Source organism: Nyctibius grandis, chromosome 1, assembly GCF_013368605.1.
Source record: "Nyctibius grandis isolate bNycGra1 chromosome 1, bNycGra1.pri, whole genome shotgun sequence".
NCBI lineage: Eukaryota > Metazoa > Chordata > Aves > Nyctibiiformes > Nyctibiidae > Nyctibius > Nyctibius grandis.
The window spans coordinates 47,600,887-47,620,506 of NC_090658.1; the positions used below are offsets into that span (position 1 = coordinate 47,600,887).

General features: G+C 36.9%; 1 protein-coding gene across 1 annotated transcript in view; it reads right to left on the reverse strand.

Moving 5' to 3' along the window:
- Window positions 1-19,620, reverse strand: part of TTC13 (tetratricopeptide repeat domain 13) — a 43,001-nt gene that overhangs the window by 23,144 nt on the left and 237 nt on the right. Inside the window, exons 2-9 of the mRNA XM_068401599.1 lie at window positions 15,941-16,035; window positions 12,930-13,005; window positions 10,001-10,071; window positions 7,714-7,779; window positions 6,156-6,248; window positions 4,934-5,050; window positions 3,968-4,078; window positions 1,453-1,535 (exon numbers count right to left, since the gene is read on the reverse strand). Of these exons, the coding sequence (XP_068257700.1) occupies window positions 1,453-1,535; window positions 3,968-4,078; window positions 4,934-5,050; window positions 6,156-6,248; window positions 7,714-7,779; window positions 10,001-10,071; window positions 12,930-13,005; window positions 15,941-16,035 (712 nt within the window). The remainder of the gene's footprint in view (window positions 1-1,452; window positions 1,536-3,967; window positions 4,079-4,933; window positions 5,051-6,155; window positions 6,249-7,713; window positions 7,780-10,000; window positions 10,072-12,929; window positions 13,006-15,940; window positions 16,036-19,620) is intronic.

Here is a 19,620-nt window from a genome sequence, read left to right on the forward strand (position 1 = left end):
GAGGGTCTGACCTACGAGGAACGGCTGAGGGAGCTGGGGTTGTTTAGCCTGGAGAAGAGGAGGCTCAGAGGTGACCTTATTGCAGTCTACAACTACCTGAAGGGAGGTTGTACTGAAGTGGGAGTCAGCCTCTTCTCCCGAGCAACTAGCGATAGGACAAGAGGACACATCTTCAGGCTTCGCCAGGGGAGGTTCAGGTTGGACATTAGGAAGAATTTCTTTACAGAAAGGGTCATTAGACATTGGAACGGGCTGCCCAGGGAGGTGGTGGAGTCACCATCTCTGGATGTGTTTAAGAAAAGACTGGACATGGCACTTAGTGCCATGATCTAGTTGACATGGTGGTGTCAGGGCAATGGTTGGACTCGATGATCCCAAAGGTCTCTTCCAACCTGATTGATTCTGTGAGTTCAGAATTTAGATACTGTGGTAAATAAGGCACAAGTCCACAAAGCAAAAAAGAACCAAAAAAAAAAAATTTAATTGACGCTGCCTTCAGTGAATATTGCATGCTCTGTATGCTGAAGGAAGCATAAAGCCTGAAGAAAAAGAACACCTTATCATATAATACTTGCAAACCAACCCGACCCAACTTAACCCTTGCTACACAAAAGCCATTTTTGTTGCAGCAGCATCTGTGCTGTAGATTAGTGCTTTCCAAAAACAAAAATGTAAAACAGGAAATAAAAAGCTGACAAGACACAGTAGGTTGAGAAAAGAACTACAATGGGCAGAGATATTCAGTAGCTGACTATGTTATGTTCTTGTCATGTTATATACAAGCTATATGTACTTTTCTCCTTAGTAATTATCTGCAGACCACCTTTAAAGTCATACATTTTATTAAACTACAAATTAAATAATTTTATCTTTAATGTAAATTAAAAAAAAGAAAAAAGTGACTATTTACCTTACTAAATAGAGATTGCTTTTTTAAAAAATTATTTAATAGGTAAGAAACTACGTGTCTATATTAAAAATACCTTAAACAGGAAATTAGCTAAATTCTCAGCACTGTAAATCTCTTTGGCAAGAGATTTAATTGATATAGGATCTAGCAGTTCTATAAAACGATACGCACTATGCAATGAGTTTTTCGTAACTTTAAGTAGCACAGTAATCTCAGATGGCAACTAACGAGCATGTTAATCAACAGTTCACATTAAACATTTCCATCATTTAAAAATCATTTAGCATACCGAAAACACATCTTACTGGAAACCGCCATTTACCTAACCTTTGAGTCTAGGAGCCTGAATTAAAAATACAAAGCAAACGTAGGAATTATTTATATTGAACATATCCTGACGTAGCCATACAGGCTGTAGGAGCTACCAAATACACATATGATTGTGCACAGTTTTGTAACAAATGTGTAAAACTTAACGGGTGCACTTTAAAGACCCAATCAGATAGAAAACTGACTTTAAAACTATTTCTGAATGCAATTACCTGTAGGCTTGTCCCAGACTTTTATATGCATCTATGAAGTCTGCTTTCTGCTTCAGAGCTTCTTTGAATGATTCAATGGCTTCCTACAGAAAGACACCAACAGAAAAAATTGTCACCTACTGCATCCGTTTAATTTTAGCATCCTCAGCTGTTACTAGCCATAAATTTATAGTTATTCATCAAAACCTTTGGAAGGAACAAACAAGAAATGAATTTATTACAAAATCTATAGAGTAATAATCATCACAAAACAAATGAAATATTGCAACATTCTTTATGGTAATGACAGATTTAGCTGGAATTCCTTTGTCTAACGTGCTGTGGGAATGAGTGATTCTTTCAGCATTTGAATAGAACTGAGAGATGAAATCCCTTCAGAGTTTGCTTCCAAAGCTCAGTCTGGTTCCTAAGGCAAAGCAGTCTCTCCTTACAGTCATCTTCATTCATAATACACCTCTTAATTTTTGCAGTCCAAAAGACTCCTTCAAATCTGTACTCTTCCTTTCATTGTTTTATTGCGCTCTGTATTAGTTGCACAGTTAGCAAACACTCTCTTGAGGGATTACAGAGTAAGTGATCATCTTCACACAATAGCATGTACTGCTGCTGTGAGGAATATAATGTAATAAGATAGCTAAAAATAATTATATGCATACGTTCAAACAAATCTTCCTCTTCAAAGGATCTGATTAAGAACTCAAGTTTTTAAACTGGACTGGCTATATAAATTGGCAAATGCAGTACTGAGACTTAGAACTAAGGATGGAATAATCAACTACTTTATATTACGAAGGAATGCCTGAAAAGTATCTTGAAGTCTATAGTGCAAGACATTGAATGCTGTAACAAAAGAATCATTAGTATCTCCAGTCAATTTAGAGATTCTATTCAGAAAAAATATCAAATATATTCTGAGCACTACGACATGCACAAAAAAGATTTATTTTTTTTTTATTGAACAAAAATATAAGATAAGCACCTACTACTACTGATAGGCTCATGTCCTCTAGATAAGTTTTAAATCCAAGAAGATTATTCCCAAAAGCAATGATCCAAAAGCAATAATCTCTTCTCACTCAAAAATGCCACCCTCACCCCACATCTCAGTTTTCAGCAAGCCTAGTAAAACCTAACAGATGACGTGTATAGCCTTCCTTTAAGAGGCAGTCTGAACCTGACTGAAAGCTAAGGTATACCTGGGGATGAAAAGCCACTCAGTCACAATCTCAGAACTAGAATATTAGAGAGGGAAGACACTTCCCTTTGAGAAAAGAAATTGAGGGGAAAGAAGTGGTGGTGCAGAACTGTGTTGATCTGCATATCAGAAAGAAGAAAACATTGCTTCTGTTTTACAAATTGAGACATTATTTATCCTTGTCAGTTACATTTCCACCATCACTTTCTGGGCTCTGTGCTGCCTACACCAAAAATCAGATATTCAATCGGACTATTATTTGCAAGTAATTCATTTGACTGCAATAAGATACAGACAGTAAGTTCAATGACAGTCTGAAGTTCTCACAGAATGCACTGAGAGTATGGAAAAAAATACCAGCTTGGGTACTAAGAAAATGGAGAAGTAGCCTGTTCGCTAAAAAAAAGAAAGAAAAAAAAAGGCAACAAACATGCAGGAATTTCCTATGAAAGATACTGGGCTGAAACTCAGGAGTCCTGGGTTGTCTCCAAGTTCTGTCAGGATTTCTTCATACAACCCTTAATGAAGCCCAAGCTGTTAGCAGAGGTTAAAAAAAGCTTCCTCTCTGTTGGAATTTAGGAATCACAGTGTTATATCCTCACTTTTCAAACTGAGGATTTCAGACAACTTGTCTATTACTCTCCTCTCAGAAAAACTGCAGCAGTATCTCTAAATACTTCACAAGCAAGAAACAGGTGCAATATTACTACACCTAAAACATAAAGAAGTTTTGAGTCAGAAAATGGTGAAACATTAAAAAAAGCATGGGAAGAACTTACTTCCCTGCTAATTTTAGAATCTGAGGGAGCAACTATGTTCCTTCAATTTAGATATGAGCATTTCAGAATCAACATATAACTGAAATACACATGCACAGATGCAGGGTGCTCTATCAGCAGCTTCCTTGATTACCTTCTAGCTCATTCGAGGAAGAATTTAAAAATATTTTCCTCTTCATCCCTTTCTCCTTTACAAAACCTAGGGAGTCTCCATTTTGTGGAAAGAAATTTTGAATATAACCACACAGATACTAGCAGAGGTGCCAAATACAAACATCTTTCAAAGCACTTCATAAACATGTCAGTTATCACTGATTTACCAAGACCCAGCAAGACCAGCAGTATTTACATGTCATACCATGAAGTATTACAGTCAGCAATGGCATCTTTTCATTTTGCTTGCACTCTTTTGCCTCAAAAAGTCTTCCATATGTGAGAGAAAATATGTATATCAACACCTATGATATTTCTACTATTTTACAGAAGTAACTTCAAATAGAGGGTATTATTCTACATGAACTATTATTTAACATAGCTTTACCTTCAAAAGTCCTCTGTGAAAAAAGGTTAAGCCTTTATAAAGCATAGCTATAGGCTGATTTTTGTTCAGTTCCAATGAGTGCTGAAAATCTTCATGGGCCGTTGCATAATCCTGTGATAAAGTAGATTTTAGATTACAGAGGAAACATCATACAAATAAAGAGGAATACATACTTTTATTTTCATAACAGTAAACTGCAGAATTTTGTTTAATATATGAAGCGAGTCTCAGGGTTAAGCAGCAACGATTTTCAACTGCCAGTCAGAATATCAAAGAATAAGGAATGCACAATACACTTTCAACTTTTACAGCAAGTGCTATATAAAATGTAGTAAAGTACGTGGAAAAATAGCTGGAAACAAACAGAGTGAAATCAGAAGAATAAAGTGGGAAATCAGGTATTTAGTATTCATACAATCCTTTAAGATAAAGTTACTTGGTTTACATTAAAGCGTAAGAACACCACACAGAGATTACATAGCAAAATAGGATGTTAGCATTTTTGTAGGGTTTCTTTGTTTGTTTGTTTGTGGTGTGGTGTGGTTTTTGGTTTTGGGTTTTTTTACGTATATAGGGCAGTTACTGCCTTGGCCATAACTGTCTTCCTTTTTAGTTTGGCATTTAACAATACTACTAAAATGCAGCTGTACATTATAGATCAAGTCAAATTCTTTAGCCATATCCTACTCCTCAAACACACAAAACAATCTGAGATGTGCATGCAAGGTACTTGCCCTCTGATTCTGTGCATTAAATAGATATGCAGATGAAATACTTGAAGAATACCTCTAAACTGTCAGAAAGTCAACTACAGGAAAATCGGGGCTTTTGTTGTTATTTTGCTTTTTAATTTAAATATGAAAGAATCTCTTGAACAGGAGTAACAACTGGCATAAACAACAACAACAAAATAATCAACACCACCCACACAACCAAAACCAAACAGAACCCCACAAATCCACTAACCTCAGATATGAAGTAAAGGGTACCTCTGTGCCTATAGAGCCGTGCTGATGGTTGTAGCTGAATAGCTTTGGTGAGATCAGATAATGCTTCACTGATTCGTCCTAGTGGGGACAATATCTAAGAGTATAAAACAAAAACATAGTTTAGAGCAAACAGGCTGAATAGATTTGTTTTAGAAATATGAAGATTATTCTTTTTCATGTTTAGCTGTTACAGAATAACTGTATTTGCTAGAACAGGCTTGGAAGTTCTACTATAAATTTCAGTACTTATTGCTTTTAAACCCCTACTGAAGGGAAAATCCGAAAGCCTTTTTCTCCAAAAACATGAGTGTACATCAACATCACAATAACATTTGCAGAAACCTCGTATTCCAAATAAAGTCAGCCAAAGCAAAATACTGTTTTTTGAGTTATTTCAACACATTCAACTGACAATGTAATTAAAGTATTCATAAACCTTTTTATTTTGACAAAATATTCCCCTCAAAGGAAAATGGTCTATTTTCCAATTATTTGAATGCCTTTCACATTTTTAGATCAAAATTTTAACGAATGTATTAACAAATCATTAAAAACATGAAAATTGTGAATTACAATTTCATCTTATGGCAGTTATCATTATACAGTATGCTGACTTTAATAAATATTTATACTTTTGATTTGTCTATAAAGCTGCTTCTTGAAATTAATTTTCTGTAATTTAACTGGCAAAACAAAACATGATTTTCAAAATGAAAAATATCTGTGTATCTGAATGATATTTAACTTACACACATGAATATAAAACCAATACATTTGATTAAAAACTCATTCTTTACAAGTCTGGCATTTTACCAACTAGTCCTAACAATAAATTTACTAAGGTGACACTAAGTGCAAACAGTAAGGTTCAAGTGATATTTTGACTCATTATACAAAAAAAACCAAACAGAAGACACATGATCCTGCTATATGGTATGTAAAAAATTCAACACTTCGACATAATATATGCTATTCTATTGGCTACAGTAACTCCATATGGTGTATGTTTCATTTTAAACATAAACATTCCACAAGTTACACTGTTTGAGAGTAAATATGTATATTTTAAAAGAAAGCACGAATATTCACAGAAAAACACAGATAAGAGCATTAGTCATTAAATCAGTGAAGAAATATTTGAAAACACTGTATAATTGCAACTCCTCAAAAAAATCTGAAAAACAACAAAAAATGCTCACTTCTGCTCGCTGTTCAAATACTTCAGGATGATCTGGTTCTAGACTAATCACCCTACTGAGCTCAAACAGAGCAAGTTCAGCATTTTTCATATCCTGAAAAGGAGAAAAAATAAACAAGGTAAACAACTATGCACGCTTAGAGTAATATACTCTGGAGACTGAAGGACAACTAAATTGTCTAAGCTTCTGGAAGTGTACCAGTTTACATTAAAAGCCCTTCACACCTTTGCTGACATTAAGCTGCAATATTCCACAAATAGCTGAAAAAACCCCCACCTATCTGCTATGAACAAGAAAAATAAACTTTGCTTGTACATATCATCTTTATGCTGTACCTCTAATAATTTATTAATGTAACTCTGTGAATAAACATTAGGTTTACGGCTCCATAGGTACCTTTCTTGGCAGCAAAGCCGCCTCAAGCTGTCATGTGAACTCCAACACTCACGCATATTCTCACCCACCAGTGTTTTCATCAGTACTCTCTGTAACTTACTCCAAGTAGTACTGGTGAATAGGTTGATGCCATCAGCATCTTGCCTATCAAAACTTTTATACTGTCCTCAATAAATTGTAGGATGGAAACAATTACTTAATTGGAAAAAAATCCAAATTGATTATATACAGGTTCTGTATTAGATTTCATTGATCTTTTTCAAGGCAAAGACATTTTTCACATGTTTAACATCATTTTTGTATCTTGAAAGTGTCGCTCACAGAAACTTTTATGACTTGAAGCTGTCTGAACATCTAGCCAAACTGAGAAAACAAACTCATGCTGGTGTTAAAAACATGCAAATATGAGGGACTTCAAGATCCTGTCAGCACCACTGAAGAATTAAATATTCTGCACAAAGGAAGTTTTCAAGGAGTTATTCAACTAGAATAGAATTCCAGCAACCATTCAATCACAATTCAACTGGCCACAAACTCAAACTACAAGGACTATAGTCTACTTTTAAACTTATTTTTGCTCCGGAAATTGTTTGAGCAGTCAGTTGCAAGTAATTTAACTTTGAATTTTTTTGAACAAATTCAAGGTGGTATAGGTATCAAGAGGCACAGGCAATCAAGAAGCAATATAAAGCCTACTGGATTGCAAGAGTTGACCATGTTTCTAAGTTGCAATAGAAGACACTTTTGTTTCCAAATACAGACTAGATGTAGAGTCAAATTCAGTGGGACTTCATAAACCTGCCTCTCAGAGGCAAGATACTGCCTGTTATCTTATTAGGTAACTGTTTCAAATAGCTGTGGCTCCCAGCTTTACTATCCACCACTCACAATTGTGTCTATATTCTCCTCTGGCACCCTTGCTTCATGCTGCTTTACTTCCACAGTCCCACAAAGCATGGCTTGAGCACTGTGATCCACTAAATCCCTCTATGTTATGGAGTACCTACCATGGGACAGACACATCATTATAGTAGGACAGCACAAAGACTTTGGGATGTACCTATCAAGTTCTAATCAGTCTAGTTCCTCCTGTTACAGGCCACCTTATAGTTTCGATTCAAATAATTCAGTCAGATACTAATTTGAATAATTATCTACTCACATGTAGTCCTTTTTTTCCATATGCTATCCCTCGTCCATAAATTGCACTAACCAGCTCTGGTTCTTCCTGTTAAGATTAAAAGTGAATACAATAATCCGTTGTGGGTTTTTTTTCTTTAAAAAGGTATCTTTCTTCAATATGTATTTAATTCTTGCTGATCTTAAATAGTAAGCAATGAGCAATCACAGTTGTCAAGCAAAGAAACATTGTATTACAGTCCATACTTTCATATGCTCGCAACTTCCAATTCAATCTACTGGAATTGTTCTGGAGTATTTGTCTGGAAAATGAACTAACCAGAGTGTAGTTACAGTGTCAGTGACCACCTATCAGAAGCTATGTACACAGTAGTATAGTCCATTGTCCAAACTTCATTACTTGTAATCTTATTGTTAATTATATGCTTCTTTTGTCTAATGTCACTGAAGTGATAATAGACAAACACAATTCAGCCATTCAAAGCTTGTTTTGTCTGTAATTGAAGATTTAAAATTAGGAAGAAGGAAATTGTGACATCCTGATGAAATCTGTATTCAGGCAGCAACTTAAACTAGAGGTATTCTACCAAAATAGTTCTGCAAAATTCAAACAAACCTTCCTTGGGTTAGATTTAGGTCTGTGGCTTTCCAACTCAAGCACTTAAGGGGATGCACCTTACATAGTGAATCTACTTCTTGGTCAGTGTTATATACTCCAGCCATGGTTTCCCATCCAGATTTGAAGAACTACAACAGCAAAACTGGTTTTCTTGGCACAACAATGCCTACGCAGTCAGTTTTGCTGAAAACCAGTCAGGAATCATGCCATCTTCAGACCTAAAACCAACACAGCTGTGCTACAAAAGTTTGTAGCATAGGCCTGGTCTCATTTAACTGGGACAATTGCCAAGAAACAAATTCTTTCATTGACAAAACAACAGATACCTGGCACACCAATGCTGGCAGCTTGCCAGACTTGAGCTCATTCCAAGTGTACATTTGCCAGTGTCAACCTCAGGTAACTTCTCTGCTTTTAATACAGCAGCTAAGCAAGGCTGTTTTGTTCTGTTACATGTAAAGTGAGTATTAAAACATTTATTTAAAATTGCCTTATGGAAGACAGTGAACAATCATAACCACTTTACAGCCTTTCAGGCATAAAATAAGCATGATACTAATTTCAACTGAGATGTGTGCATTGCAAAGGTACTCTATTATATACACACTTATCACAATATCTTTCTACAGCTGTTGTATCTTGCATATCTTCACTTACATTAAGCTTCCTTCTTAATAAAGAGAAGGCAGGAAACATTATGCAAGTCCAGCAGTTTTTGAAGCAGGATTTCTCATTACGATAAAAAAAATAAAAATAATTCCTCACATTAAAAACAAATCAAAGACAGATCACTAAACACCTAAAACAAACAAACAAAAAAAAAACCCAACAAAAAACATTCTGGTCCTTTGATAAATTCCCTGGAATAATTCTGTTAAATTGCCACACTTTCACTCAATTTAAGTACAAGCCATATGACATTTGAGTTAAAAAAAAGTACATGCTAGTATTTGCAGTATTACTTTCAGCTTGCATCTGTGTACTACAACCAGTTTAGATCAAAAAGCAGGTCCATGCTTCTGGTAGTTCTTAGCCATAAAAATACAGTATTTTGAAATCAGCTTTAGTTGAAGCTTAAACTGTTGGGGTTGGTTTTGTTTTAAAAGTGGCTACCTTCCACTTCATAGAAGAAGATTCTGAATTGTTTACCTCTGTCAGAAAAAAAAATATTTTGAAGTATTACTTAAACTTTACTTATATATTTAACACATCAAATGCTCACCACTGAAGAAGGATAAACCCAGCATACAAAATGATTTATCATCATGAAAGCAATGCAGTACTTGCCACTAGCAATAAGTGATCTGTGTCAGGTTTTTTTCTGATGTTACTGGCAACACGCTGTCACCCAGAAAAATCCACATTAAAATATCTCAGCCTACATATTAAGAGAGCAATTAAAGGAACTTCAATTTCAGACAGGTCAGGTTTCTGAAGATTTTTTTTTTTTTTTTGGTCAAAGTGCCATAAAAAGTTTATTTGTACAAATGAGAAAAATACTCACCAAATAACCAAGATACTGAATTACCTGATTTTAAGAGTATGCTTATGTTTGGATGGAAAAAATGAACAACAGAATAATTACTCTCGTTTTAAAATCCTTAATTGAAACTTTGTTTCAGTAAAAGCCATATGTTGTAACGGATAATTTCATAAAGTGGTTTTTCAGGGGTCCAAAGAGAAAACTTACCTGCAGCATCGTTGAAAAATGTCGTATGGCTTCATCATACAAGCCGTTGCCAATCAACACGTATGCAATTGCTAACAAAAATTACAAATGTAAACAAAACAGAAAAAAACATCTGACTTTTTAATACATTTACAATTAGGTTGTATTTAATATAAGTTCCTACATTGCACTGAAGATTTAAGTAGTCCAATGATATCTGAACTGCCACTGAAATGACTTCCCTCAACCGTTACCTAGCATTCATTAATTATTCTATTCATACTGTGCTCATCAGAATTGTTTCTGGGTTTTGTGGTTTGTTTGGGGTTTTTTCTCTCCTTTTTACAAGTTGCTCAGGAAAGGGTCCATGTTCGTTTCTAAAGTGCTTAGGACCAGGAAAGGTACCATGATCCCATTTAGTAGCCCTACACGCCTTCTCAATTATAAGTGAGTCTGGCTAACACTTGCTAACTTTTTTTTGATAAGTCCATTAGAGAACATCTGATTGTACTTCTTTGGGCACATTTTGCTAAACTTTACTAGCTCACAATAAGTTTTTCCATCATTTGAATTATCTAGATAAACCTCAGCTAAATCAATTCCATTATTTATAAAAATGAGACTGAAAAACTACAGAATCTCTACCCATGTTAAAATTATGAAAAGCTTTGCAGTTCTTGCATAGCCCTCTGCTTTGGAGTAGAAGCCAGGTGTTTGAAAAAGAAACAGACCACTGTTTTAGAAACACGTTCCTGTAATCTCCACAAGATATAAAAATACAGTCAAGTCACAAGACTGGAAAGCTGTGATTGTGCTTGCACGACTGAAGTTCCGTTCTGACAGCTGACTATCTCAAGATGGTTTCATTTCACATGTTTTAATCTCTCAGAGTTCTTAACTCTGGACTAAGCTCTGTCTACACTGCCACAAAAACAAAGTATCTTGCAGACCAGAGCTGTGAAAGCTGAAGTACAACTTTTCCCCAGGTAGTTTGCAAGAATGGTTGATAGTGGAAATAAGAGCAGGAATTCACCTTTCCCCATAATTCTAATGAGTTTTAACAGTCATCCAAACAGAATGGAAGAGGCGCCTATTGGCTTAATTATTGACTCAAACATGAGAAGAGACAAATAAGCCAGTTAGAACAAAGGTATTTTTAACAGGACACACACACTTATCTTTCATGCAGGCAGAGCCACATTGTTTTGGCAGTGTCACTAAGCACTGTTCATTAAAGGAGGAAAAAAGTTAAATGGAAGAGAAATAAGAAATTTATTTAATCCAGAGCTTGCCTCATTCTTGGAGCACTTCTACTATGCAGAAGGAAGTATTTGTGTGCAATATAAGCTTTTTCCTCAATGCATAAAAAGCTTCACTTGGTACAGATACATAGCATTGCCAAAAAAGGAAAGAAAATTGGCAGAGTGAAGGACAGGTTAAAGAGCTCTTGAATTTTCCTCATTTCATTCTCCTCCAAGACTACACCGTTCTTAATATAAACTTTACAGTTCCAATCCCAGAACACGGAACAGTTGGCATGTAAAATAAAATCCACTCAACCATGCCAGTATTAAGGAAAAAAGTGGAGGAAGCAAGATAACAAAGACTCTGTCTTGCTGATAATGAGTTTATTTTGTTTATCCAAGACTCTTGGCAAAATGCAGGAGGTCGTCACAGACTATGTCTAAAACCATGGCAAGTGATTGGCAGCTAGTAGCTGATACACTATCAACTTCTTTTTAAATTTTATCTCTTTGATTAATCTTCTAATCTTTAATTAAATACTAAAAAATACAAGTAAGTATTATGAAAAATCTAAGGGTTAACAATAGTCTGTTAGCCCAAGTATTTGGGTACCAACATTGCTTCAGAACACCCCATACATTTCACACTACTTTTCCTCAGAACAGTTAAAAGCAACACACACAAACAAGAAGGAGCTAGACTCCTCACACCATGACATACTTGAAATAAAGTGGGTAGGTAGGTGCTAGCCTACAGTCCAAACATAAGGATAGGGACCTTCTGGCATAGTCTTCCAAGTCTACAGAGCAGATACTAAAAGCATCAAATATTTTCTGCTGGATGGAAGTTTGGTATTCCCTGCAGGATTCTATGAACACAGTTAGGTATGCTAGGAATATGAAAAAAGATTAAGTCCTCAAATTTTCCTGGATAAATTTGTGAAGGCAGAAATTATGTCACCAAAAAAACTACTCAATTGTTTCAATTTCGTTAGACAACTTATGAGTAAAGTCTCCCTTTGCTCTTATATAAAAGACAGACTGCTGCCTTCCTTGACATACATCCTCAACAATCTCTTTGCTGCCTCATAATACCTCTGCTTCCTATAGAGGATACCAGTTTGGAGAGGCAGTGTAAGTAACTCCTTCCTCAAGTCCTTTGAGAAAAGTATTTCCAGTTGTTTGCTTTGAAATGCCTCCATTTTCTGCCCTGAGCGTGCTTTGAAAAAACATCAAGTAGCAGCCTGTACAAGGACATCATTCAGAAAGCCTTCCTGCTGCCCATAAGCATTGATGGGAAGAGTGTGTGGAGACAGCAAGATGGATCCAAGATCTATGCTTGACAGAAGGCATATTCCATTGGTAAAATTTTCTGGATGTTTGAATAGTTTTAGTCATCAGTAATGACAGAAAAAGGGACTGAGACTTGCTGAGACTGTTCAACAGGATTTAATCAAAATGCTTTTTGAACACCTGCTTAAGCAGACATGGTGAAAAATTCTGGTGAGCAAAGCAGAAAAGATTTTTAGGAAAAGAGACACATATTTTCATTGTATTACCAGGGAAAACTCAATGTATTTTCAGGTTTAATAGGTTCACTTTAAAATTAATGCATCAGTAATGAATCATCAGTTTAGTTTCAAAACATTCAGTGCTAATAATTAGCATGTCATTCACCTGCACAGACATTATATAAGGCACCTTACCCAATTCTTCATTCGTGTTGTCATTATCAGTAGCAAATGGAAATCGTTTTTGTTCTGCAAACAACTTCGCTTGACTCTGTAAAACATGTTTTTTAAGTGTTCAGCAAACAACAGTAAAGAATTTAATAGCAAACCTGTATCTTAAATCCTTAAGAGAACACTTTAAATCAAAAAGTTAAGACTAATGTGATTGCTTTAAGGTAACTGAAAACAAATTCATTCCTAGACTTCCACAGGGAGAAAAATTGCTCTTCAGTCAGGTGTTGCTGTTATCCTCTCTAACATAAGGCTAACCAAACCTTTCAGATGAAAGGATATTGTCAGCATTTTACCAGTGGCTGATGTTTCCATATTACATCTGCTTAACACGAAGTTTTGGAAGTCTTTCTAAGGCACATGGTACTTCACAGGAAAGTTGATACTCTTTACCCCATCAATTATTCCTTTGTCTCTTGCAAAGTACTACAGAAGAGTAGTACCTCATCACTGAAAATGAAACACTGAAAAGATTGGCCCAGCAATAAAGACAAGTTTAACTTAACAATACCATACCAAAGTAAAAAGGCTGTCCTTTTAACAATAACTTTCTATCAGTTACAGACTTTCTTCAGCCAGCTGTAGCCTCATCCAAGATCTCTGTTCCCCAAATAATGTGCCTATACTGCCAAAGACAACCCCGCAGAAATACAGAAATACTCTACTCTGTTCATTTTCACAAGTATTCTCCATAGACAGATGTAAGCTTACCAGAGCAGTTTATGTTAGAAAAATACAAAATGCTCATTTAATTAATAGGCCTTCCAAACTCTTTTAGGAAGCAAGAAAGGGAAAAAATAACTTCTCTCACTGCTCAGTTCTCTTCTTTTGCTTCAGCTAAACAGCACATATGTACATCTTTAACTTCAGAGAAGACAGTTAAACCTCAGAGAACATATTTAACTCATTATTTCCTCTACTGAGAGGACTGCACTTTGCCCTCCTGCCTCCCTCCCTCTTTTTTGGCTTGTTCAGTCAAAAGTAGCCTCATTACTTGTGTCCATGACACAGACATTTCCACGACCTACAAAGCACAAAAGTAACTGGCCAAATCCCATTGCACAATTTCTGCCCTGTTTGTCTAATAATCTTAGGAATGAGAAGAAAGTTTGGTCTGCTCTAAAAACTTGAGTATTTTGGAGGCTATGAATGACTAGCAAATCGGATTTTACAAACCTTGTTTTTACTGAAATTAGAGATCATGTATAAACTTTGCATTACACTGTAACATTCTGAGAATTATTACTCCACCTACTGCTGCACCAACAGCAACAGAATGGAAAACTTCTTTTCCTCATAGAAAAAAGTAATTAAAAAACAGCACAAGAATGAGCAGGGTTCAACAGGTATACCAGTTAGAAAACTAAATCTACATTGCAGACCATATATATTTACAAATCATGCACCTCCAAACACAACATTTTTATATCATCAATGGCCTTCAGGTAATTTCTAGAAAACTTGAAAAGTGATCTTCAATATTTAACTCTGCAAAATATTATTCTTCTATAATTGTCTGAACATTAGAAAAAAATGATTTTTACTAAAGTACAACCTCTTCCTTGGTGGATTTACAAAAAAAGCCTACACTTCCCTGTCTGCAGACAAAAGATATAGCAAGATTCTACGTTGGGTATTGGAAAATAAGCTACAATGAAAAGAATCTGGTATTACATTAATATCCCATGAATTAGAGAGCTGCATGTGACACAGCAAGAGAAGTACCACACAGTTTCCCCCACCCTCGTCTACCTCATCTGTTTTATTATCATAGAATAACAGAATAGTGTTTGGTTCTTCGGATGGGGGAGGAAGGGGATTCATACTTCTTCAAGAAATTCTGAATCCAGTTATAGGTTAGACATCCTGCAGCTCTACATGCAAAAATTGCAAAATCATTCTGCCTTCGAGAAATGAGAGAAGAATTTTCATCACAGCACCAGCTCCTGATAGGTTGAATTGTTGCTCTCTTCAAAACAATTATTTTTTTGAAACAGGGAAATTTCTAACAAATATACATTTCATCGCCTTAGAAAGAATTGCTGGTACCGCTAGACTAGACTAGACAGAAGATCTGACCAGTATCTGACCAAGTAATGTCTAAGGAGAATGTTCAAGTTAAATAATTGGCTTGGTGGATTTGCAGTAGAGTAGTTTTATTTCCAAATGCCACCTTTGGAGAAGTTGCTTCAAATTAGAATATTGTTTCCACACTCCCCCCATAGCCAATAATTTCTACAAATTTGCCAAGGCTTCTTTTTATATTCACATAGGAATTATTTGAAGATTTAATATCTGTGACTCTACTGAAGAAGTAACATCAAACTCGTGTTCTGATGTAGACTGAAGATTGTATTTGTTCAAGATCAATAAGTTAACAGTAGTGCTGCAAGAAAACCCAAATTCCAAAATAATCCTTTTGAAGTCTCTCTACCTAGAGATACTGTTCTTTTGTTAGAATATTCTCCGCATACCATGTCTGTATCACATTTAGTGAAACATGGTCTGAAGCCTCTAACTCTATCATCTGTACACAATGTTACTTCTGCAGCGATCGCAAGTTATCACTCCTACTCTTACACGCATTTTGCGGTAAACCTCCTCAGGTAGTTCATCTGGGTAAAAACTAACGCACCTTTCCCTTTTTCAGCCACAGCCCCTGCACCTTTAAAAATAAAAAATTAATTGGTAGACTAATCCAGGTGAAGATTAGCCTTCAGCGGAAACATCAGCTTCAATTAGTTGAAGCTACTGACAGCCCTAGAGACTCCTGATGTAGTACTACAACGTCAAATTTTCATGAGCAACTTGAGTTCATTCATACTTAAGCCTTCTGGGGACCTATGCCTACTGATTAATAGATTCTATTTGTACTTATTTGCCTGAACTTCATTCTGACTGGTTATGTAGCTAAAGTGATCTGCGACTTCAACAATCTATTAAAAATTTTGTACATTATATTCTTGATAGCATACCAGCATTTTTTCTGTGTTGAGAGAAAGCACAGATTCACAAGATGAAGATCCTCCTATGTCACAATCCGATTCATGGAAGTGCAAAAATGATGAATCTGGGAGGGGGGGGAAAAAAAAAAAAAGAGAGAAAATACCTTTAGGAACTCAAGGAGTTACATGCATGTTCTGTTATCACATCTCACATTTCCTCATGTTCATCTGAACAGCTTCCCCATTGGGCACTCCACAGGGCAGAACTTTCATGAAGTGCCTTCTGCACACAGCACTACCTCCACACAGCCAGGGAACCAATAGTTGACATGACTGCTTTTATACAATTAGTTTTACCACTACTTCTGCTTATGCTTTTGGCTAAAAATACATGAAAAAAAAAAAGAGAAGGTGCTAAAAAAGCGGGGGGGGGGAATAAAAAGGGAGGAAGCTGGAAGCAAATAAGAAAAGTTTCAGGTAGACATGTCCCTATTTGGCATTATGATTCCATTCTCTGGCCCAAGAAATTGAAGACAAAATTATCATTCCAATCCCAGAGAGCAAAATAAATGGAATGGTCCATACAGAGGTAGGGAAAGAGCTGCTGCTGGAAGTCCAGGAAACAGAGGCTGTGAAAAGCAGACAGAATAGTAAACTGTAACTGACTGAACATATACAAAGGTCCTCACAGGTGTATTATTACTAAGAACGCCATTACAAAAGTATAAGATTGATTCAAATCAATGAAAAGTCAAACACAGTTTGTTGGCATAGCAAAGAAAAAGTTTCACGAAGGAAACAAACAACAAGTAACAACAATAATTAACAAAATCCCCCAGACTGATAGATTATAGAAGTCACTACTTCACCTACATGGTGCTTTAACTGCTATCCCAATAGAACTGTTAACTTTTAAATCTTCAAATCTTAAAGCTTCTATTAACTTGAAATATTTCAAGAGTATAAGTTGAAATATTTCAAGAGTAAACACAAAAAAGCAAATAAACAGTATTATCTCTTCGATTCCATGTCACGAAAACCAAATTTTATCATCATCTCCCCTGATGTTTGTAAATATAAGCTTGATGCCAAGTTTGAAAGGCTGGGCAGTGTATATTTCTAAGTCACTTTTACAGGCAGTGCTATTCTTATATTTTGATTATAGAATGGTTGCAGTTAATTAACTCCTCATTTCTCACAAGTACAGTGCTAAAAGAGAAAAAGAAACAGTCATCTTGTAAGAGCGAAGTCAAAATAGCATCTAAAATCATTTCCTGTAAATAGAAAGTTGGAACTAAGTTGATGCATAAACGATAACTAGTGGAAGAAGTTTTACAACAGAAGCAAAAGCAGTGAAAAGCAGAAGGTCAAAGTTTAAAGTCAGAAAGTCCTGGAAGAACAGTGGCTTACCACTCAGTTTCCAGAAAAAGCATTGCCAGTAAGAGGTTTCAACGCTGCCCTTTGTTCTTCACATTGGCCAAACCCTCCTGCGCTATGGCAGCGTTACTAACACATTACTACTTCTGTGCTGGTGCTTGTAAGTCAGTGACAGTTAAGAGCCATCGCTGTGGACTCATTGAGCAATTTTTGCTTCGCAAACCAAAACAAAGAGGTGCGGGCACGGCCTACCTCCAGAATAATTTTCTGCATAACAGCAAGAATTTAGTGAAGGAATTTTTTAATAAGGTGGCAGGGAATAAGAACAGCCTATCTGTTACAAGCTATAGTGGGAAAAGGGCCCTTCAAATCTTGCGATTCTTGGGGCAACAAACTGCTTTACTCATAACGGAGAATGGATCTGCTTTTGTCTGCAAGTTAGATACAGTCAAACCTGTACCACACTGCTTCATTAACAACTTTATGAAAAAGCAGAAACACCAACCCAAGACAGTACCCTGGACCTTGTAGTAGGCTACAAGAGAAACTATTTGAGATAAAAAGATTCTCAGTTTCTGGGAAAGTTGTACTAAAACAAAGACTTAGTGCTTAACGGAATTTTTCAACTGGCCATCTATTTAGCCACAGGATTTAAATAGCAAGGAGTGAACTGGTATACAGCTATTTCAGGGTAAGTATGCTGTTCTGTAACTAAGGGCTATCTTATTATCAGTGTATGCAAAGTACCTGAGGTACCTGATGATTTAAGCAGAATTCCTTATATCACTTTCAACTACACTGGTCTCTTTAGAACAACATCCACCCTTTAAAACAAAGTCTAATCTTCCAAACACACCTCTGAAGGCGTACCCTGAGTCAATCATTCATGCCCTAGTAACAGAAAAGATGTAACCAAATGCTTTGCCATTTATTAACTTGTATGGTATACAGATTTTATCTCAACACCGGGTGAAGGTCTTTTTGGTTTTTTGGTTGAATGATTTGGTGCAATGGTCACCTGAGATAACTTTCACAATCTGATTTAGTGCTTACGTACTATGGCTCTCAGCCACTGTAGCCACCTCTAAAGAAAACAGAAAAGCAGCTGATGTAAAATACCTACTTAACACAGATGATATAGATAAAAACTAACCAAACAACTTTAAGCTGTGATGACAAAAGCACACATACGCAGGAAAAAATAAGCAGATGTAGGAAACTTATAACAAGGTATTTCTAGAAAGTTTGTAATTTTGAGTGGATCACACTAGCTGTACATTGTCCTTAGGGACCACAGCCATTGTTGATATGAACACAGACTTTATGAAATAAGAGGGGAAAAAAAAACCTGCTAAGCAGTCATGACATGTCACTGGTTATTCTCATATAAATAACTGAGCATCTATATTGCACTGAATTGATAAAATCTTTTTCTTCATCTGTATTACATGCACATTGTGATTCAGACTGGCATTTCTGTATAGCTCCTTCACACTATGCTGATGATCAAAGATCATAACAGATTACTTGAGTCACATGATCCTGATGCAACAGATATTTAAGCACATAAAATTAGTTTTACGTGTATTACAAGCCATCAATTAGCTTGGAAAAGACCAGAAGATCTGCTACCTGAACTTGGTGCTCCTAAAGAAAAGCATCCAGTTCACCAGCAAAATATATATAACTGTAGCTGAAAATTAATCAAGCCATATTGATGGCTTGATATTATTAATATTCATATTAATAACATGAGTACAAGGGGTGGCATGTCTGTGTATAACTGAGGGCAGGGATAAAAAGCACGCAGAGTCCAGCAGCTAGACTTGGCAGGCTGGTCAGTGGGACAACAGGAATCCTCCTGGGTGATCCTCCAGGCCCTCCGGTGTACCCCTTCACGGGGTGAGAGCTCTTCCTCCGCTCAGTCCCACAACGGCAGTCTCTGCTCCGCGCTACACAACGGCACGACGCTACTCGGGGGTGCAGCTTACACCGGAGATGCCTTAGTATGAGTCAGCTGAACCGCAGCAACGCGTACAGCCGAGCCGCCCGTCCTCCCGCCGCCAGGACCCCGCACCGCACCGCCGTCCCCTCGGCCGCCCGCGGCGCCTCAGCGTGAGGCGAGGCCCGGCCGCGTTTTCCTCTGCTGCTCCCGCCGCCCTCCGCAGGAGCGATAGGATGGGGCGCCCGCACCGGCGCTCCCCTCACCACCCCCGGCCCCAGGGCTCTGCAGGGCCGGCGGCCGGGCCCCGCGGTGCCGATGAGCTGGGCGCCGCTGGGGTAACGGCCTCCTCTCCTCCGCCCGCCGCGGGGCTGCGGGCGGTCACCATGGC